Source organism: Zea mays, chromosome 10 (assembly GCF_902167145.1).
Source record: "Zea mays cultivar B73 chromosome 10, Zm-B73-REFERENCE-NAM-5.0, whole genome shotgun sequence".
Lineage (NCBI taxonomy): Eukaryota > Viridiplantae > Streptophyta > Magnoliopsida > Poales > Poaceae > Zea > Zea mays.
In genome coordinates this window covers 18370237-18393627 of record NC_050105.1, presented here as the reverse complement: position 1 = coordinate 18393627, position 23391 = coordinate 18370237, and the positions used below count along the sequence as shown (strand labels likewise).

Here is a 23391-nt window from a genome sequence, read left to right as displayed (position 1 = left end):
GTACAGTAGAGTGATTAGAACATGTCCTTTACATGTAGAATAAAAAAACCCTACAACAACAGGTGTATATATAGTGATCTATATTTATTTAATTATTTATTGAAATTGCAGTATAACAACCAAACAAATTTGTATTGGCAATTTAGCATCACCAAAAGACTGAAAATAAACTAAACTTGCTCTACGCGACAAACAAACAAAGGATACACAGTTTCCTTATTTTCAACGGTTTCAAATAACATACATTCACACAATGTCGTACAATCTCCAAATAAATGAAATGACTTCTTTCGGAATCTAGGATTTTTTTGCCTAATTAATACCTACGCAACAGCATAGTTAGTGTCGTTATCCTAATTAATACCAACACAATAGCAATTTTTTGGTTCAATAACACATGCAATCTTTTTAAAATATCGCACAAAAGATTAGCGCAATAAAAAAAAGGTAGGAAAAATTTGGCCCACATCGCCAATCCTGAAAACATCGTCTACCCGTAGTCTAGTCAAGACTCAAGACTCAAGAGGAGTCCCCACCCTGCCGGCAAATGCTTCTCCTGCACAAATCTGTTCCCCTCCGCCTGCTCCTTCCACGCCGTCCTCTCAAAACCTTTCTCCTCCCGCCGCCGTCTCGCCCCCGCTGTCTCTCGCTCCTCCCACGCGCTGCCATGGGCTCCGTAGCTGGAGACACCGCCGCCCGCCTCGCGTACCCGCCGGCCCGCCGCGACGATTCGGTCGTCGACGACTACCACGGCGTTCGGATCCCAGATCCCTATCGCTGGTAAGCGATCGCGCGCGTCCAGTGTGCAGTCGAGTTTCTCTCGCTTATGGTTTATGCCTTGCGCTTCCCAGGCTGGAGGACCCGGACTCGGAGGAGACGAAAGAGTTCGTGGCGCGGCAGGCGGAGCTGGCGGAGACGGTGCTCGCCGGGTGCCCCGACAGGGAGAACCTGCGCCGCGAGGTTACGCGGCTCTTCGACCACCCGCGCCACGCCGCGCCGTTCCGCCGCGGGAACAAGTACTTCTACTTCCACAACTCCGGCCTCCAGGCCCAGAGCGTGCTCTACATGCTGGTATGCGATCATGCGAAATGCCACGAACTTCCCTTCACTAGGAGTGGAGCACCGCGCCGCAGGGGTAATTTGGTTGGATTAAGGCAAAAATAATTTGTTAGAGCAGTTTCCAGAGTGGTGTACTGTAGCTAAGGAGATGAGGACCGATGCATCGGCAGCCTTAAAACCTTTCTTTAGCTTATCTGATTATAATGGGGTGTTAAAATTGTTGAGCCTAATGCAAATTGTTCTAATTGTTACTTTGTTAGTGTGCTTATGGTGAGACTAATGGGGTCTATCCGTCTATATCTGCCATATGCTATGTTGACATTGCAGGATGATTTGGACGGGAAGGCAGAGGTTCTTTTGGATCCAAATACTCTAAGCAAGGATGGGACGGTTGCTCTTTCAACATATTCTATCAGCGAGGATGGAAACTACATTGCTTATGGGCTAAGTGAAAGTGGTAGTGATTGGGTCTCTATTCATGTGATGAGCATTACTAACAAGCAGCCTATGCCTGATAAATTATCCTGGGTAAGTATTGCAACGTGCCACTAGACAACCAAGGCTTAATTTTCCTTTGTGCTACAATAATGCTTCTTGGTTCTTCTAAACCAAGTATTTTCTATTGCTGGATGCAGGTAAAGTTCTCATCTATCAGCTGGACGCATGACGGGAAAGGTTTTTTCTATGGTCGGTATCCAGCACCTAGGTAGGCCTACGGATTTTTCCTTTATCTTCAATTAGCATCTGCCTTTTCCAGCAGTCCATTCGTATGAATTTCCCTTATTGATAGCTAATGCAATGTGACAAAGCTCAGTTTGCTTGGGAGTAAAAGGCTTGGTGTAATGCAATATGAAAAAAAAATCGATAAAGGACAGCCAAAGTCAATTCAAGTAAGATGTTTCAATTGATGTATACACTTAGATATAGGGCGTGTTTGGATGGTGGCGGCATGTTCTTGCCTGGCCTAGGCAGCAACGCCAGGCGTTCGATTTCCTATGCCTGTGGCCAGGATTATTTGCCTGCCAGGCAGCTGCCTGAGAGGCTCCCATCCAAACACGCCCATAGTGTGCTCTGTTATTGTGTTGTTAGCCTCACCTTGACCTGAATGCTAGGTCTGCAATCACCAAAGGAAAACACAAGAGTACTCTGTCATGTGCGGGCGCACATATAGGCGCCGCCGTGACGCACGCCGCGCTGCAGAGCGCGCTGAACGCGCACAGGAGGAGGCCACAACCAGTGGATAGATTTAGAAATAAAGATAAGGCTAAAGAATAAGATTGAGATGAGAGAATTGTGGAGAGTTAGTTGGTAGCAGATAAGTCCAAGAAAATAGGAGTTAGTTGAGAGTTTATAGGAGAAGTTGGTTAGCCATAGGGCTATTTATAAGCCACATGGCAGCAGGGAATAAAGCAAGCAAGATTATTATTTCCTAATCTCTCTCTCTAAACAAGCCGACGACCTGGTTGTGTTGAGGGGAAAAACCTCACCGGCGACGACGGACCGTGGCTACGAACTCCGTAGTCAGGGGCCAGCTACCCTAGGTCGGGAGGTCCTTGACAACCTGGTATCGCGATCCAGTCGTTCCTCGACTTCTTCCACCCAGCCGAAATCCCAGCCAAGCCCACCAACCTTGCCGCCTTACGCCGACACCACCTCTACCATGGCCGAGCCAACCACCTCTGATTTGGCCAAGATAATCGAGACCCTGACATCAACGGTCGCCGCCCTCCAATCCTCTGTCGCCGAGCTCCAGAGGGGAAAGACCTCGTCGGGTGGCCATGGGACCAATGATGGGCAACACCATAATTATCGACCGCCGCGCTTTCAAAAGATGGATTTCCCCCGCTATGATGGGAAATCTGATCCACTGATTTTCACCAGTCGGTGCGAATCGTATTTCCATCAGCAGCGCATCATGGAGGAGAAGGTATGGATGGCCTCCTACAACCTTGAGGAGGGCGCACAGATGTGGTACCTTATGGTCCAGGAGGACGAGGGCATGCCTTCCTGGCGCCGCTTCACAGAGCTGCTGCACCTTCGGTACGGGCCGCCCCTGCGTTCCGTGCCGTTGGCCGAACTAGCGGAGTGTAGGCGCACCGGTACAGTTGCCGAGTACCAGGACCGGTTCCAGGCCCTGCTTCCTCGCGCGGGACCACTACAGGAGGCGCAGCGGGTACAGCTCTTCGTCGGTGGACTCTAGCCGCCACTCAGCATCGACGTCAGGATCCAGAATCCTCAGACGTTGGCCGCCGCCATGAGTCTGGCGCGCCAATTCGAGTTGCGCGAGCAATTCGTCGCCCCGGCCGCGCGCGCTCCTAGGCGTCCTCTACTGCCGGCCCCTGCCGCCCGGCTGGCCCTACCCGCGCCGCCAGGAGCCAAACCGGCTGCGCCGAGGACCATTACCGTCGAAGGCCGCACCATCAAGCGCCTCTCGCAGGCAGAACAAGAAGAGCGCCGCCGCCTTGGCCTCTGCTACAATTGTGACGACAAATTCACAAGGGGCCACAATCGCATCTGTAAGCGGCTGTTCTTACTGGAGGGCCTTGAGGAGGAGGAAGATGAGGCTGTCGAGGATGCCGGGACTGAGGAGACCCCGATATTCTCCCTCCAAGCTCTTGCGGGCGTGGCGCTCACCGACACGATGCAGCTGCAGGTCACGCTGGGGGCCACCTCCCTTGTCGCCATGCTGGATTCGGGCAGCACCCACAACTTCATATCAGAAGCCGCGGCTGCACGCACGGGCCTGCCCCTCGAACACCGGCCACGCCTCACGGCAATGGTCGCGAATGGGGAGCGCGTCGCGTGTGTGGGCGTCATCCGCAACGCACCACTGGACATCGGCGACCACTGCTTCCCTGCTGACCTATACGTCATGCCTTTGGCGGGCTACGACGTGGTCCTGGGCACCCGATGGCTGGCAGCGCTGGGACCGATCATGTGGGATTTCAGCAACCACGCGATCTCCTTCACCTTCCAGGGCAGGGCGTTCTGCTGGCAGGGGCTCGCGGCCTGCCGACCGGCTGCTGTCAGCACAACCACCGCCACCAGTACGCTCCTCGACGAGCTCTTGGCGGACTTCGACGACGTTTTCAGCGAGCCTCGCGACCTACCTCCCCCACGCGGTCGGGACCACAACATCACCCTGGTGCCGGGGGCACCACCAGTGGCAGTACGCCCGTATCGCTACCCCGCCCTGCACAAGGACGAACTGGAGCGTCAGTGCATAGCTATGCTGGACCAAGGGCTCATTCGGCGCAGCAGCTCCGCGTTTTCGTCTCCGGTGCTCTTGGTCAAGAAACCAGACGGCTCGTGGCGATTCTGCGTCGACTACCGCACGCTGAACGCCATAACCATCAAGGATGCGTTCCCCATCCCGGTCGTCGACGAGCTGCTGGACGAGCTCCATGGCGCCAGCTTCTTCACCAAGCTCGACCTCCGATCCGGATACCACCAAGTCCGCATGAGGCCGGCCGACATCGACAAAACAACATTCCAGACGCATGACGCCTTCTTCGAATTTTTGGTCATGCCGTTCGGACTCTGCAACGCGCCAGCCACCTTCCAAGCTCTCATGAACGACGTGCTGCGCGCTTACCTCCGCCGGTTTGTGCTTGTCTTCTTTGACGACATTCTGATCTACAACTCATCCTGGGCGGACCACCTGTGCCACCTCCGCGTCGTCCTCTCGGTGCTCCGACAGCACCGTCTCTTCGTTAAGCGTTCCAAGTGCGCTTTTGGCGTGGACACCGTCGCCTACCTCGGTCACACCATCTCGGCGTCGGGCGTGGCCATGGATCCGACCAAGGTGCAGGCCATCCGTGATTGGTCGCAACCGCGCTCGGCCAGGGCGGTGTGTGGATTCCTCGGGCTCGCAGGCTACTATAGGAAATTCGTCCACAACTACGGCATCATCGCAGCCCCCCTCACCGCTCTCCTAAAAAAGGAGGGGTTCCGATGGAACGACGACGCAGCGGGGTCCTTCAGTACTCTCAAGGAGGCCGTGACATCCGCACCCGTACTGTCGCTCCCTGACTTCACCAAGCAGTTCGTCGTAGAGTGCGACGCTTCGACGTACGGCTTCGGCGCGGTGCTCGTCCAGGAGGGCCACCCCATTGCTTTCTTCAGTCGGCCGGTGGCTCCACGTCACCGCTCCCTCGCAGCTTATGAGCGGGAGCTCATCGGCATGGTACAGGCCGTTCGCCACTGGCGGCCATACCTTTGGGGGCGGCGTTTCACCATCAAGACAGACCACTATAGTCTCAAATACTTGCTCGACCAGCGCCTCGCCACGATTCCGCAGCACCATTGGGTCGGCAAGTTGCTGGGGTTCGACTTCTCCGTCGAGTACCGGTCAGGCTCCACGAACACGGTGGCTGACGCCCTCTCCCGCCGCGACACTGAGGAGGGCGCCGTGTTGGCCATTTCTGCGCCGCGCTTTGACTTCATCGGCCGCCTGCGTCACGCCCAAGCTACCGATCCGGCACTGGTGGCCATCCACGACGAGGTGCGCCGAGGCACCCGCACCGCGCCCTGGTCGGTCGTCGACGACATGGTCGCCTACGAGAGGCGCCTATACATTCCCCCCGCCTCTCCACTACTGCAAGAAATTTTGGAGGCCGTCCACGGCGACGGGCATGAGGGCGTCCACCGTACACTGCACCGGCTCCGCCGTGATTTCCATTTCCCCAACATGCGACGTTTGGTGCAGGAATTTGTGCGAGCGTGCTCCACTTGTCAGCGGTACAAGTCCGAGCATCTCCATCCAGCAGGGTTGCTCTTGCCTCTACCCGTGCCCTCGGCGGTCTGGGCTGACATCGCGCTGGACTTTGTGGAGGCGCTACCCCGCGTGAATGGGAAGACAGTGATCCTGTCCGTGGTTGACCGCTTCAGCAAGTACTGCCACTTCATTCCACTCGCGCACCCGTACATGGCAGAGACGGTGGCACAGGCATTCTTCACCGACATTGTGCGCCTCCACGGCGTTCCGCAGTCCATCGTCTCCGACCGCGACCCCGTGTTCACCTCGACGTTCTGGCAGGAGCTCATGAGGCTTATGGGTACTAAGCTTCACATGACGTCCGCTTTTCATCCCCAGTCGGATGGCCAGACGGAAGTCGCCAACCGAGTCATAGTGATGTACCTGCGCTGCTTCACTGGAGATCGCCCCCGCCAATGGCTGCGCTGGTTGCCGTGGGCTGAGTACACCTACAACACCGCGTACCAGACTTCGCTTCGGGACACACCGTTTCGGGTGGTGTATGGCCGAGAGCCACCTTCCATCCGCTCTTATGAGCCGGGGGAGACGAGGGTGGCAGCCGTCGCCCGGGACATGGAGGCTCGGGAGGCCTTCCTGGTGGAGGTCCGGTACCGCCTAGAGCAGGCCCAGGCGACCCAGAAGCTTTACTACGATCGGCACCACCGTCAAGTCTCCTACCAGCCAGGGGATTGGGCCCTCCTTCGTCTTCGGCAGCGGGCAGCTTCTTCAATGCCCAGGACCACCACGGGCAAGCTCAAGCCTCGCTTTGTGGGGCCCTACCGCGTCGTCGAGCTCATCAACGACGTCGCCGTTCGCCTGGCCTTGCCGCCAGGGGCGCGCCTCCATGATGTGTTCCACGTGGGTGTCCTCAAGAAGTTTGTCGGCGTTCCACCAGCGTCCCCGCCTGCCTTACCAATCATCCACAACGGCGCCGTGGTCCCTGAGCCGATGCAGGTTACTCAGGCATGCTTGGCGCGAGGCGTGCGTCAAGTTCTCGTCCACTGGAGGGGCGAACCGGCCGAGTCTGCTTCCTGGGAAGACCTCGACTAATTCCGCAGCAAGTACCCAGACTTTTAGCTCGAGGACGAGCTGGGTCTCGAGGGGGGGAGAGATGTCATGTGCGGGCGCACATATAGGCGCCGCCGTGACGCACGCCGCGCTGCAGAGCGCGCTGAACGCGCACAGGAGGAGGCCACAACCAGTGGATAGATTTAGAAATAAAGATAAGGCTAGAGAATAAGATTGAGATGAGAGAATTGTGGAGAGTTAGTTGGTAGCAGATAAGTCCAAGAAAATAGGAGTTAGTTGAGAGTTTATAGGAGAAGTTGGTTAGCCATAGGGCTATTTATAAGCCACATGGCAGCAGGGAATAAAGCAAGCAAGATTATTATTTCCTAATCTCTCTCTCTCTAAACAAGCCGACGGTTGAGGGGAAAAACCTCACCGGCGACGACGGACCGTGGCTACGAACTCCGTAGTCAGGGGCCAGCTACCCTAGGTCGGGAGGTCCTTGACATACTCTTGGAGGAGAGTTCTATTATCATTCAGTTTAACAAACCTTACCAACTCAGGCCTGTTTGAATGCAATAATGCATGGCCTGTTGCCCTGTTGTTGCTTGGACACATGCTTGACATAACTGTTTTCTGTTTGTGTCACTACTCACAACTCCCATGTGAATTTCTGGCTATGATATGCATAAAACAGGCTTATCTTTTGCTCTCAAATTGGTTGAAACAGTCCTAATTCATTTTAATATATATTGCTCTGCATGGATTGCTTGATTTATCCAGTTTCCAGTTCTTTTGGCATTGCTAATTGTAAGTTTGGGTACCTTTGGGGTGAGCATGTCTGTTCTCGGATCGTTTCCTCTCTCTTTAATACAAATATATGCATACTCAAGGAAAACAATGCTCCTTTGTCATTTCCACACTTCTTCGTCACTTCATGTGGATAGCCACCTGTTCTTCTCAACTCTGGGACTATGCGGCAATAGTACATAGACAGCAGTAAGCTAGTAACTCTGTGTGCTTAATTCTTGTGCATCTATTAATCTCTTTTATATCTATTTTTTACCTTGAGAATAATCAAGCAAAGTCAAAGATTTGTTACTAGCCAATTTAGAATACACTTTTTCACATATATTAATGTTTAAATTAGCAACTAAGCTTGTCTGTTAAATATGTCCATGGCTTATCATCCTCATCTATATGGCCTTCTTCATGGGATCAATTCATTATGCTCCATGGAAAAAAGATTTGGAAAAGTTGGGCTCCCCTTCGCTGCAGATTCTTCATCTGGTTGGTGTTTAAAAAACGATGTTGGACTGCAGACAATTTGGCTAAAAGAGGGCTGCCCCATCCCAATGCTTGTCCCGTTGTGGTCAAGAGGAAGAGAATATTCAGCACCTGTTAGTGGGCTGTGTTTTCTCCAGGCAACTTTGGTTTTATATTTTCATCATGCTATAAAGATGCCAGAGCTGGTACCCAACAATGCTGAAACTTCCTTCCCTAAGTGGTGGAGGGAGGTGGTCAAGTTAGTACCAAAAGAAAGGAGGCAAGGGCTGAATTCTCTTATCATTTTAACAGCCTGGAAGATATGGAAGCATAGGAATTCTTGTGTCTTTGAGAATTCAGAGCCTAACACACTTACTTTGATCACAAGGATTGTTGAGGAATGTCGGCTTTGGAGGTGGGCTGGAGCCTCCAAACTGCAAGACTTCCTGGTTTGGGCACGAGCTAGGAATGTGTAGCCTATCCCTCTGTGGTTTTTGTATTCAAGTGGTCTAGGTGTGTCCGTTGTAACAGCCAAGAGCTTTTAGTTGCTCAGTCCCTGGAGCTTTTAGTTGTAACAGGTCTTGTGGTCTTGGTTGTTTTCGGGCGTTTTTTGCTCTCTTTGATGTATGTGGTACTTCTCTTTCTTCTTAATGAAATGACACACAGATCTCCTGTGTTGTTCGAGAAAAAAAGTTTTCTGGTTTGAATTAGTCTGATTTCATCTGTTTGCTCTGAAGCACTTGGAGCAGCATCACATGTTGTTTGGAATGTCCCCATCATGTTTTCTTTTTTCTCATTTGTTTCTGTAGAGGAGGGGAAGTGGATGCTGGAACTGAGACAAACATCAATCTTAATCATCAGATATATTACCATGTTTTGGGATCTGATCAGTCAGAGGATATATTGTGCTGGAAAGATCCCGAACACCCAAAGTATTCCTTTGGTGCCTCAGTCACTGAAGATGGAAAGGTAACTCGTTCGTGCTCATGTCATTTTACAAGGATATTGTAATAAAAAAATAAAAATAATGTGTTTGCATGTTGATTTGGAAGAACAGAGGGACTACAAACAAATCCTTTCATCTTAATGATTGAACCTTTCAAAGTTTTTTCTATTGCATAAAAAAAATCTGAACCTTGATTTGTGTCATCTGTTGGGTTTCAACACTATGCCTACCCCAACTTGCTTGGGACTAAAAGGCTTTGTCTGTTGATTGTTGTTATAGAAAAAAAATCTGAAAATTGTGCTTTTGACAGTACATCATATTGGGCATCTATGAAGGTTGTGACCCTGTCAACAAATTATACTATTGTGAAATTTCTTCTCTTCCTCAAGGAATAGAGGGCTTTAGAGGGACACAGGATTTGCTTCCGTTTGTCAAGCTTATTGACAATTTTGATGCTCAATATCAAGTTGTGGCCAATGATGGTGATGAATTTACATTTTTGACCAATAAAAGTGCCCCTAAGAATAAGCTGGTAAGGGTAAATATCAAAAATCCAGAGCTGTGGACTGATGTTCTCTCAGAGCATGAAAAAGATGTGCTCGAATCAGCCGACGCCGTTAACAATAACCAACTTTTGGTGAATTATATGTCAGATGTTAAGCATATTCTGCAGATAAGAGACCTTAGAACTGGAAACTTTATTCATCAGTTGCCTTTGGAGATCGGTTCTGTTTCAGAGATCTCGTGCAGACGAGAAGACAAGGAAGTATTTATTGGCTTCACAAGCTTTCTTTCTCCAGGCATTATTTTCAGGTGTAACTTAGCATCTACAATCCCTGAAATGAAGATGTTTCGAGAAATTTCAGTTCCTGGATTTGATCGCACAAGTTTTCAAGTTAAGCAGGTAAAATATCTTACCTGTACATATTTGTGTTCTGCATTGTATTATGGTTCAGACATAACTAACTTGAACTTTCATCAGAAGAAGTTTTGCTCTTAGGTTCATGAGCTTTTCCTTTCGCTGGTCCAAATAATATTATTCCTATATGATGTTTTTTTGACACTTTTTCTTGTCCTCAGGTTTTTGTTCCTAGCAAGGATGGAACCAAAATTCCCATGTTCATAATGTCGAAGAAAGATATCGATCTTAATGGATCGCATCCAACTTTGCTATATGGTTATGGAGGATTCAACATAAGCATAACACCTTCATTTAGTGTTGGTCGCGTTGTGCTATGCAAGAACATGGGCTTTGTTGTCTGTGTAGCAAACATTCGGGGTGGTGGAGAGTACGGGGAGGAGTGGCACAAAGCTGGAGCACTTGCAATGAAACAAAATTGTTTTGATGACTTTGCTGCCTGTGCTGAATTCCTCATTTCTAATGGTTACACCAGTTCCAGACGTTTATGTATTGAAGGCGGAAGCAATGGTGGTCTTCTGGTTGCTGCTTCCATTAATCAGGTAATATGATAAACTTTTATTTTACATACAATGTATTGTGACTGTTGGAGTATGATTTGAATTCTGGCGTGAGTCTCGTGGGTATGCCTGGAGGGCCTGCGGTTCACCGTTATTTGCTTAGTAGATTTGTTTCTATATGTTACTGCAGTTAGTTTTGTATACCTTATATACACATCTTGTAAGCCGCATAGAAAGAGCAGACAACTTAATTGTATTCCAAGCGTTTTCTAAACTCTTCTCATATAGTGGAGATTCCCAATCCCAGTTGGTGCCTATGATTTTTCCTGCAAGGTTTTTCCACGTAGAAATTTGTCTCATGTTCGATCTTCGATTCGGATTATTTGCTAACAGAACCAGGTGCCAAGGGCTGACTGGGTCATGAGTCATGCCATGGGCTGGCCTGCAAGCTGCAGGAGAGGGTGGCAGCGAGTGCAGCAGCAGTGGTTGCTGTCATTCCCATCTTAGCCATGAGTGAGTAAGCACCCTAGGTCAAGTGTCAGGCTGCCCGCTACCTGTCAAGTTGAGATTGCCATCAGTTAGGCATGAGTCATGACCACGTGAGATAAGATAGGATTAGGAAATTAGCTAATAAAGGAGAAGGAAATATCATTTATGTCTGTATTCCCCTTGGTTGTAAACCTAAGGCTATGTAATCATTAACAGTCAAGGAAAAGTGTTTCCTCTTCACCCTGCCCCCTGCCCCCTGCTAGCTAGGGTTCACACGATTAGTGTTCATGTGCAGTGCCACACTGCTGCTCTTCTCCATATCAGCCACCATAGTTGGTCCATGATGCTCCTCCTTCAAACCCTCCCTCTCACTGCTGCTTCCTATGCCCTACTCCCGCCTGTGCTCAAGCACATAACACAATACTTCATGGACTTGTTCTTTTGGTGTTATTATTAGAACGCAGTGAAGAGCAGACCTGGTGTAGTGGTGAGACCAACACTGAGTCACTAGATCACGGGTTCGAAGGAGTCCCTCCACATTTGTGGGGGAAGGCTTGTTCCGGTTTATCCCTTCCGTAGACCCAACTCATCTGGGAGCCTCCGGCACTGGTCTGCCCTTTTTTATTACAATGCAGTATTTGTTCTGTCATGCATTAACTTAACTCACAATATTGCAGAGGCCTGATCTCTTTGGATGTGCTCTCGCTCATGTTGGCGTCATGGACATGCTCCGTTTTCACAAGTTTACAATTGGTATGTTCAGATAAAGTCAAATAATCCCTCTAAAAGTCGTTCTTAGTACACATGCACATGCGGACACAGGCGCACATGCACGGAAGTTAGGACTTCATGTGTCAGTCTTATGTATAGCTTTGGCTTCTGTGCTGGTGGTGCTTGTCGCTGAAGGAATTCAGCAGTGCTGCACACTGCCTATGAGATGGAATGTTGGATTGCACGAGCCTTCCAAGCACCCGTTTCTGCTCTGCATCATTTGTGTTTTCTCCCATTCCAATAACATATCCAACAGGATCCCACATGCTGAACTGCTACTAAGAAGCGACTTAAGTGTTTTCTGAGTTTTGACCTGTCACATTTCTTGTTGGTGTTTGCTCAATGATAAGATATATGGGAATGCAAGCTCAGAGAGTCAGTAATAGATAAGGGTGCCATTTGTATTTCCCATTTATTTTCAATTCTGCTTTTGATTAGCTATATGCTCTTACCTGTATATTGTTACGACTTACGAATAAGAAGTGTTGTTTATTGTTTTGTGTAGGTCATGCATGGACTACAGACTATGGTTGTTCAGATAAGGAAGAAGAGTTCCAGTGGCTCATTAAGTATGGCTGTGTTATTTGAGTTGCTGACTGATTACAGCACTGTTAAGAAAATCATTAGGCCACATTATTGATTTTAAATAAAAAATACAATCTTAGAACTGTCAGGGTTATGAAGGTTTGCTAGGGATACATTATGTGCTTCTTAATGCTTCCATATTTACTCTATTTTCATAGGCTAATTCAAATGTGTTGTCCCTGTATACAAAAAGACATAACTAAATTGATCTGTGGTATATATTCCTGATGAGATTATTTCTCTGATTTTTCTGTCAGAGAAATGCCACAGTCCAAAAACATGTAAGGGCAGTTGGATGACCTGCTTTTGTTTTGGTGCTTCACCTGATTATTATTTTAGTGATTGACTAGTCGACCTGATTGTTCTTTTCTTTTCCTTTGCTAAAGAATAGTTACATTTGCTTTTGTCCTTAGGTTTAGTCTACTGGATTTATCCTGACCCCCTTTTGCAATTTGCTTCCCTGATGAACATAAACAGATATTCTCCCCTTCATAATGTACGGAGACCTTGGGAGCAAAGCTCTGGTAATAACTGCCAGTATCCAGCAACCATGTTGTTGACAGCTGATCATGACGATCGTGTTGTGCCATTGCATTCACTGAAGTTATTAGCAGTAAGTTCATCTTTGTATCATGTGTTGAGTTCTCATTTGAAATGAAAAATGCAGTCCTCAACCAAGAATCAAACTTCAGTTGCCAATTACCATTCTATTCATAGCTGTAGATTCAGCAAACAGTTCTATAAATGTTAGTGGTGCAGCAAGAAACTGAGCTTTTCTTATCGTGGAAAATCTTTAATCAACCTTCCTGATATTGTGAGGAGTCAGGAATGCTTCTATACTTGGTACTAGTATAAATTATTTGCTCATTAGGTGGTGTGTGTGCATGACGTATTGACGTGCACTCAGGCACCCACACCTATCTCAGCGACATTATATCAATCTTCAAGATAAGCTGATTGCCTCAATTTAGATGATATGTGTCTATATAACGAAAGCTAGAGATACTATTTGTTTGAAGTTAGATTAATTGGTGAAAGCTAATCTCTAATGAAACTTTATTATCAACATAGGCAGCCCACGGCAACAAGTCTGAGTTGCACATTAGGCTGCAGCAGGCTTGGCCGCAATGCCAACAGATGGGTTTTCCATCAGTTTGGGTTTCTGATGTTCTTCCTATTTGGGAACCCATTTAGATTTTGACCATGCTTGCTGTTGTTTTTCTTTTTGTGGTTTTATCTGCAATGGCTTACTGTTCAATGAAAGTTTAACCTTACATTCTCTTTTGTTGTTTACTACACAATAGCTGTTTCATATTCTTCAATCCGTTCAAACCTATTTGCGTTTTCTGCTCTTACGATGTTTCCTTTGCTATTGATAGACTTTGCAGCATGTCCTGTGTACCAGCACTGAGGACAGTCCGCAGACGAATCCAATAATTGGTCGCATTGATCGGAAGTCAGGGCATGGAGCTGGCAGGCCAACTCAAAAAATGGTTTGTGCAACTGCTGCTAATACTCCTTCGGTTTACACTCAATAGTTTATTTGATATACTGCCTTATAAATTTCAGATTGACGAAGCTGCAGACAGATATAGCTTTATGGCAAAAATGTTAGGGGCTTCGTGGACTGAATAGTGAATTTTGTCCAGCTTAGTGTGGAGATGGTGAGCAAGATTACTCTATGCAGTCAAAGTAAAGTGGCTGTAAAAGTTATATTGCTTATGTTTTGCTCTTGCTTGGATGATCATCCACCAAATAGTATAGTGTTTATGCTTCGGTTTGAGATAAGGGTTCAGGGAGCATTGTCATGCTTGGCGTTGGTGCACCATTTCTTTCATATATATCTTTTGATTGTTAAATTTTATACGTTACTACTTCATTGATTCTAAATTATAAGATGTTTTGGTTTTTTCAGATATATTGTTTTTGTTATGCTATATTGCTATGTATACTATATGTCTAAAAGAAAGGTGAATTGAGATTTTTTCTTTCTTTCATAAATTGAAAACTAATATCAAGCTGAATTTCAGCGTGTTTCTATCTATCGAACAACTAAAAGGTTTTGTTGTTATGGATGGTTGGGGTACTACAGTACCCACAGTGCTACAGTGCGTCGGGCATGGTTTCGTGCTGCAGTATCTCGTGCTACATTACCCGCGTCTACTGTTCATGGGTTAGGGTTGTACGTGACGGGAGGGAGACGTCTTGTCGGCGGAGGTGAGGAGGCTGTATAGGGCGCAAGGCGTCATGGCTAATCTAGAGAGAAGTTGTGGCTAAGGGGTTAGGAGGCGGTTGCACAACTTTGTCTACGGTTGGCAAGAGAGATTGGATTTCCTTCTAATATCTTTTTACCTTCAATTGATACGATCTCTCCTTATATAGAGAGTTAGGATGTGTTTGGTTTGAGGTTAAAGTGGGATAAGGTCCGGGGCAACACCGTTCCCTCGATTTTTTGGGATCACGCCATCACAAAAAACTATTTCGGGGTTTACCTCGCCTCTACGTGACTCTCAACTAAACACTATTGAAATTGTGGTCGCCCCCTTCCATTCCTCTATGTATATTCAACTAAACACAACCTTATTTGACCCCCAAAGCACTAGATTTAGTCTTATCTCTAATTTTAATCTTATCACAAACTAGTCTATCTTTATCTAAACAACCTAAGAGACGTGCTACAGTGTCGCTGTTACTGTAGCTGCCCTCTTGGGCACTGACACTACACTCTTCTTGGACAAGCATGTCATCCTTGAGTTGCAACCTAACGATGATGCTAACAATGACTCATCTAGACATAAACCTAACACATAAAAATAAGACTTTTACATCTTGACTTATTTTTATTATTTTAAATCTGAATGTGACTATGACTTTATTTTTGACCCCTTAAGATAAGGCGGACACCCTCTGCGCATTGGACTTACACGTGCGCAGCCACCCATGGACGTCATCTGGACGAAAGGGGAGCACATAGATGGCCATCTGGAGTAGATCGCAACAATGACCAACGGAGGCGCTCACGTGGCGACCGATAGCGGAATGTGGTGGCGCTAAGCGGTGTGTCCTTGCCAATGATGTGGGGAGCACCTTCCCTACCGCCGCTGCCGTAGAGTTGAAGTTCGTCGCCCGCGGGACACGAACCATGCTCGCACTTGGAGACAGCAGATCGATGTGGTTGCTGATGGTTGTCCGATAGGGCGAGGTTGCGCCCGTGTGTGCCGAGGTCAACCACCACCAAGATTGTCTTGAGCATCTGCTGGGCAGCCGCTGCAGCCGCCAACGCACTAGGAGGCCACGCGTTGTAGCCTGCAACCGCATAACCACCAACGTCTAGTGCTGTGCGGCCAACGCCGGCTGCCGCTCACGTTGCTCTGCTGCCTTGATCTGCAGCAACCACTGCTCAACCACCAGAAGCGTGGTTTGCATCTTTGCGAGATTAGCCTTTATGTTGGCCCACAAGTCCACCATCGATGAAGATGGTGATGACTGCATCGACGACAATGCCATGGGCGCAGTGACTGCCCATGTGGATGTCGACAGTGTTGGGGACAACGACATGACGAAATTGGCTGCAGAAGCCATGCGATGTAGATCGAAACCCAAGCGCTGCGATGCCAGATTGTTATGGATGGCTAGGGCACTATAGTATCCGCGGTGCTATAGTACCGTCGGTATTGTTCCGTGCTATAGTACCCCGTGCTACAGTACCCGCAGTACTATTCATGGGTTAGGGTTGCACGCGAGGGAAGGGAGAAGGGGGTGGCAGCTGCATTGTCGCCCTTGGAGGCGAGCAGGTTGTGCACGACGCAGGGCGTCGTGGCTGATCTAGAGAGAGAACTTGTGACTAGGGTTAAGAGACATTGGGGAGGCTGGTCGTAGGGCTTTGCCCACGACCGGTAAGAGAGAAGGGATTTCCTTGTAATCTCTTGCTTGCCTTCAATTGATACAATCCCTCTCCTTATATAGAGTTACTTGACCCCTAAACACTAGATCTAATCTTATCTCAAACTAGTCTATCTTTATCTAAACAACCTGAGAGGCGTGCTACGGTACCGCCGTTACTGTAGCGGGCCCTCTTGGGCCCTGATATTTGTGCTCTAAGTTTCAATTTTATATTGTTATGGTAATTTTAGTAGTGTAAATAATTGAATGTAATTTCTCAAATATAAATGCTTAAAATGAGTTAGGAACATCTATATATTTTATCAACGTATCTTAGGAGTATCCGTGCAAGAGTGTTGTTTCCTTCATTTGAAGGATTGAAGTGTTCTCTGAGTTGGTTTTTTTTTCCTCTGACACAATAAAATACTTGTAAACGTTGCCTTTCTAGCACATGAAAGGCTATGTATATGCTCATCACCCATAGGTTATTTGGATGATCACCAAGAGTAGTAAACACCAACTCTCATTTAACCTAACCAAGTTTAATGAGGATGGTGAATTTACACAAGCTATTCTCAATACACTATGATCTTAATGCACTAACAAGGTCACTAATTGAACGATTAGGAGACATTCTGTAATTGATCGAGTCGAATCATTCCCTTCAAAGTGCTACCAGCTCCGAGTTCTTGAGGTGGACGAAAGTCGTGTTGATGAGCATTCCCCTCGTGAGCACATTTAGCTCCGTGTTCTTGAGGTGGACGAAAGCCATGCTGATGAGCAACTCCTCGTCGGATCGTCGCAGGGTATCTTGAAGAGAGCGACGCAGGCGTGCAGCCCTATAGGGTGGACCGACGGAGGTTGGAGAATGAGAGTGAGAAGGCACCGGCCTGGCTGCTAGCCACGATGCCCTGGGTGGCTAATAGGGATGAAAACGGTTTTAGATTTTCGGTATTCCGGAAATCGGTTTCGTATTTTTTTCGATTGAATTCATCGATAACGATATTTTCGGAAACATAATCGATTTTTAAAATTTTCTATCGGAATCGGTATCGAAATCGGTATCGGAATCGGCGTGATGTTTTACCAACTATTTCCTTCAGTTACCGGTTTTGTTGGAAATTACCGGACTTGTCTCGAAATTTTCTAGAATTATGTCTCGAAACTTTTCGGAATTGTGTCTCAAAATTTTTCAGAATTTCCAGCATGCCAGCAACTCGATCATAGACCATAGGTGGCCATCCAGGTCCTCTTCTCACAAGTGATTTGTATTTTTTGGACACATTAAAAATATTTTTAGGGACAATTGGTGCTGTGAGGCAGTTGGGGTTGGCGATTTGGTCTTTCAGACGAATTGAAAGAGAAATTGACTTAATCATTTCCTATAATCGATTTTGGTGGTTGACGTTCAACACAAACCAAATAGACTAACTAATTTGTCTATATGACATGTATCTTAGGTGCATAAGGTTCAATATAAACCAAAAAAGAATTCAAGTTAGGGACTCAAATTTATTTGGAGCAAAAGGACTTAGATTGTGCTGCCTGTGGCGCACCGGATAGTGGGGACTCAAATTTATTTGGAGCAAAAGGACTTAGAGTGTGCTGCCTGTGGCGCACCGGACACTGTCCGATGCACCAGACCCGAGCGGAATCAAACCAGCCACTCTCGGGAATTCCAGGGGCACTCTCCGCTAACCGGACTGTCCAGTGAGCCAGCGGAGCAATGGCTCCCTGCATGCCAACGGTCGACTGCTCAGATGAACAGTGATGAATAGTGCCGCGATAGAAGTCAGAGGTCACCGGACTATCCGGTGCAGCAAGACGACAAGGCGCTCCAACGGTCAACTGCTCCAAACTCTAACGGACGCGTTGACGTGGCGCGCACCAGACAGTGAACAGTGACTGTCCGGTGCGCCACCAGACTGTCTGGTGCGCCCATCGCCAGCAGCGACTAGGAAGTGGTTGGGGCTATAAATACCCCCAACCACCTCATTCAAAGCCATCCAAGCATTGTGAGCTTCTCATTCATTGCAAGAGCAAAGTGCAACACTTCAAGACACAATCAAAGCAATCAATCCACTCAAAGTTCCTAAAATCAACGCTAGTGCTTAAGGGCTTGTGAGAGGATCTTTTGTGTTTTTTTGTTGCTCTTGTCGCTTGGATTGCCTTCTTCCTTTCTCATTCCATTTCTCAAGTGCTTTGTAAAAGCTTAGCAAGAGACACCAAGTGTGTGGTGATCCTTGGGGGGTCTTAGTGACCCATGTGATTAATGGAAGGCTCACTCGGTCTAAGTAACCGTTTGAGAGAGAGGGAAAGGGTTGAAATAGACCCAACCTTTGTGGCCTCCTCAACGGGGACTAGGTTCTTTGGAACCGAACCTCGGTAAAACAAATCACCGTGTCTATTCGCTTTAATTCTCGCTTGATTTGTTTGCCCTCTTTCCTCTCTCTAACGTTTCCTTGCTTGTATTAATTTGAGTTTGCTCCCATACGTCATCCGCATCCTTTGAGCAACTCTTAGCAAGAAAAACATTCTTTCAGACTTGAATTTAATCCTAACGCTAACCCCCGGCCTTAGTGTGTGTTTAAGTTTATAAATTTCAGGTTTCGCCTACTCACTCACCCCCTCTAGGCGACTTTCAATTGATATCAGAGCAGTGCTTCATTAAGAGTCTAACCAACTCGAAGTGATGTCTAGAGACCACACCAAGAGGGAGATCGTGACCGGTGACAAGCCCGCGGGATCGGGGAAGACTCTCTCAAGAGAGTCCGGTAATAAGTATAAGGAGGAATCCTCTTCCTCCATTAAGTCACATCGGAGGAGTGAAAGAAGAAGAAGATAATAATGAAGAAGGTGGTCTACTATGAGACCGACTCTTCAACACCCTCCACCTCCGGCACCGAGTCGTCCACTACTTCTAAGCGCCATGAGCGCAAGAAGTATAGTAAGATGCCCTATGCTATCCCCATATTTCAAAGCGCGCTCCATTACTTTCCGTACCCCTAGGTAAACCACTATATTTTTATGGTGAAGATTATTGCATGTGGAGTGATAAAATGAGGCACCATCTAACCTCACTCCACGAAAGCATTTGAGATATTGTTGAATTTAGAGCGCAAGCACCTCAAATGGGGGATGAGGACTACGACTCGGATGAGGCCGCCCAAATTAGGCACTTCAACTTACAAGCAACTTCTATACTTCTCGCCTCTTTATGTCGAGAGGAGTATAATAAGGTGCAAGGGTTGAAGAACGCCAAAGAAATTTGGGATGTCCTCAAAACGACGCACGAAGGGGGACGAGGTGACCAAGATCACCAAGCGTGAGACGATCGAGGGAGAGCTCGGTCGATTCGTCCTCAACAAAGGGGAAGAGGCGCAAGCTATGTACAACCGGCTCAAGACAATGGTGAACCAAGTGCGCAACCTCGGGAGCACAAAGTGGGATGACCATGAGATGGCCAAGGTTATTCTAAGATCCCTAGTTTTCATAATCCTACTCAAGTACAATTAATACGTGGGGATCTTAGATACAAATAGATGTCTCCCGAGGAAGTTATCGGCAAGTTTGTGAGCTTTGAACTAATGATCAAAGACTCCAAACACATTGTCAACTTGGAGCAAGGCGCCACCTCTATACCCGAAGTGCAACCCGTTGCATTCAAAGCAACGGAAGACAAGAAGGAGGAGTCTACACCAAGTAGGTTCCCAATCGACACCTCCAAGCTCGACAACGAGGAGATGACGCTCATCATCAAGAGCTTTCGCCAAATCCTCAAGCAAAGGAGGGGGAATAACTACAAGCCCCGCTCTAAAAGGGTGTGCTACCGGTGTGGTAAGTCCAGTCACTTTATTGCTAAATGCCCATATTCTAGTGAAAGTGACAGGGACAAAGATAAGAAGGGGAAGAAGAATATGGAATAGAAGAAGTACTACAAGAAGAAGGGCGGCGAGGCGCACATGGGGTGGGAATGGGACTACGACGAGAGCTCCACCGACTCCTCCGACGAGGACGCCGCCAACATCGCCGTCAACAAGGGACTTCTCTTCCTCAACGTTGGCCACAAATGTCTCATGACAAAGGATGGCAAAAAGAAGATACATTCTAGAAGTACCTCCAAATATACTACATCTAGTGATGAGGGTAGTTCTAGTGATAATGAAGATGATTTAGTTTCTCTCTTTGCCAACCTTACCATGGACCAAAAGAAAAAATTGAATGAATTAATTGAAACTATTAACGAGAAGGATGATCTCTTGGAATGCCAAGAGTACTTGCTCGTTAAAGAAAATAAAAAATTTGTTAAGTTGAAAAATGCTTATGCTCTAGAAATAGAAAAAATATGAAAATTTGTCTAAGAAGCTTAGCATTTGCAATGATTAAATTTCATGTCTTAGAGATGAGAATGCTAGTCTAAATGCTAAGATTGATGAATTGAATATTAGCAAATCGTCTACATCTACCATTGAGCAGGTTTCCATTTGCACTAGATGTAAAGATGTTAATGTTGAAGCTATTGATGATCACCTTGCCATGATTAAACAACAAAATGACATATAGCTAAATTAGATGCAAAAATTGCTAAGCATGAACTTGAAAATGAAAAATTTAAATTTGCTAGAAGCATGCTCTATAATGGGAGACACCCTGGCATTAAGGATGGCATTGGGTTCCAACAAGGAAACCAAAGGAATGTCAAGCTTAATGCCCCTAAGAAATTGTCTAATTTTGTTAAGGGTAAGGCTCCCATGGTTCAAGATAGAGAGGGGTACATTTTATATCCTGCAAACTATCCTAAGCACAAAATTAGGAAAATCCACGCTAGAAAACCTCACACTATTTCTCATCATGTTTTTATGTATAAGAATGAGGCTTCTAGTTTTAGGCTTTCCACTCATATTAAAATGCCTAAAAAGAAAATTCCTAATGCATCAAATGAGCATAATATTTCATTTAAGACCTTTGATGCTTCCTATGTGCTTACTAACAAATCAGGCAAAGTAGTTTCTAAATATGTTGGGGGCAAACACAAGAATCCAAAGACTTGTGTTTGGGTACCCAAGGTGCTTGTTTCTAATGTAAAAGGACCCAAGACCATTTGGGTACCTAAGAACAAGGCCTAAATTGTTTTGTAGGTTTATGCATCCGGTGGATCAAGTTGGATAATCGATAGCGGGTGCACAAACCACATGATAGGGGAGAAAAGGATGTTATCCTCATACGAGAAAAATGAAGATCCCCAAAGAGCTATTACATTCGGGGATGGAAATCAAGGTTTGGTCAAAGGTTTGGGTAAAATTGCTATATCCCCTGACCATTCTATTTCTAATGTTTTTCTTGTAGATTCTTTAGATTACAATTTGCTTTTTGTTTCTCAATTATGCAAAATGGGCTACAACTGACTTTTTACTGATATAGGTTTTACTGTCTTTAGAAGAAGTGATGATTCAATAGCATTTAAGGGAGTGTTAGATGGTCAGTTGTATTTAATTAATTTTAATGATAACGAAGCTGAACTAGACACTTGCTTAATTGCTAAGACTAATATGGACTGGCTCCGGCATCGCCGAGTTGCCCATGTTGGGATGAAGAAATGTGCCTTTGGGGCATTTCTTAAGACAGACTTAAAACTGAAAGGGAAATGTGCCTTTGGGGCATTTCTATATTTGTTTTGGTGATTGAATGCCCAACATATTGTTTTAAAATCATATGTGCTAAAGAGGCGAAAAGTGCACATCAAAGAACAAGGTATGTTTCTAGACTTAGTAAATTGTTTTAAGGTGCTAACATGTTTATCTAAGTGCTAGAGACATAGCCAAGAGAAGAGGAAAAGAGATGGAGAAAGAATGGCTCGGTTCAGCCAAACCAGCACCAGCCTGTGGCGCACCAGACTGTCTGGTGGTGCACCAGATAGTGTCCGGTGCCCAAGCTGGCCCAGCGGTGAACTGGCCGCTCTCAGGAAAAGAAAAAGGCGCTGCGGCTAAAAATCACTGGAATGTTCGGTGGTGCACCGGACTGTCCGGTGAGCCAACAGTGCTCGCGGCCAACGGTCGGCTGCGCAATCAGCGGGCGACGCGTGGCCCACGCCAACGGTCGGTTGGGCACACTAGACAGTGTCCGGTACGCCAACCAGACCCAAGGGCCAACGATCGACTGCGCCCGATTAGGAAGGAAATCGAGCACCGGACATGTACTTGTTGGGGACCTTCGGCATCCGAAGGTCCTCAAAAACAGGATTTAACAGTATTTCTGGAGTATAATGTGTGAACAGGTATCTTCGGATTCAAGTCAGCATCACAGTAGACCAGAGTAATACGAAGGTTGATACAGAGCCGAAGGTGTGAGCAGGAAAGCTTCGGCGCGGTAGCAAAAAGTGAAACCGACTTATAGATGAAAAGGCTATTCAAACCTCGACAGATTACTATAGAATTATTATCAAGTGTAAAGGGCATGAATGTAATTTTGTATGGGTTGTGTCCCGTGCCTATAAATAAGAGAACAGTACCTCCGTACTGTTCACGTGGACTTGTCATTCGCTTTTTGCGTCACGCTTGTATTGTCATCTCCTTCCAGTTGGAGCTTCTAGCATTTGAGAACAAGTCCCCAACATTGGCGCCCACCTCCGGTGAACTCACTTCCACTCTGAGTTTTTTGAACACCTTCGGCGATCATAAACCTTCATTATGGCGCCGAAGAAGGCTTCAGCGACTGGGGCTGCAGCTCTGCAACCACTGGACCACAATCAGGAGACAGTCTCCCTGCGGGAGGCCCGAAGCCAGAAAAGGAAGGCTATCAGCCCGACACCACCAGAGGACGAGATAGATCAAGAAATCAGAGATATGGAGATGCTTCATCAACAAGTACAGAGGAAGAAAGAAAAGATGGCCAGGCTAGCTGAACTGCAGAGGCAGATAGACGAAGCCTCTGAAGAAGTTCGTCATCTTGCCCAGGATGAGCAACACCGAAGGCCTCAACACCAAGATCTTCGTCAGGAGGGTTTTCCCAACGAAGATGACTGGTATGACAATTTCCATCATGGGAATGTTGTTTTTGATGATGCTTCTCCTCTGTCCGCTGAGCTGCAGGCTACACCTTGGCCTCCGTCCTACAAGCCGCCCCAGCTTCCCGTATTCGATGGCCACTCAGACCCGAAGCAGTTTTTGATGAGCTACGAAGCAACAGTATCTTCGTATGGTGGCAATGCTTC

At 47.0% G+C, this 23391-nt stretch overlaps 1 protein-coding gene across 1 annotated transcript; it reads left to right on the top strand.

Moving 5' to 3' along the window:
* The first annotated feature begins 478 nt into the window (after positions 1-478).
* Positions 479-14213, top strand: LOC100191488 (uncharacterized). Its single transcript, NM_001136920.2, has 12 exons — positions 479-780; positions 852-1071; positions 1387-1587; positions 1695-1765; positions 8899-9058; positions 9346-9939; positions 10116-10496; positions 11621-11696; positions 12220-12283; positions 12777-12912; positions 13679-13792; positions 13869-14213. The coding sequence occupies exons 1-12, from the start codon at positions 548-550 to the stop codon at positions 13932-13934; spliced, it is 2316 nt and encodes a 771-aa protein (NP_001130392.2). The 5' UTR covers positions 479-547; the 3' UTR covers positions 13935-14213.
* Positions 14214-23391: the final 9178 nt, after the last annotated feature.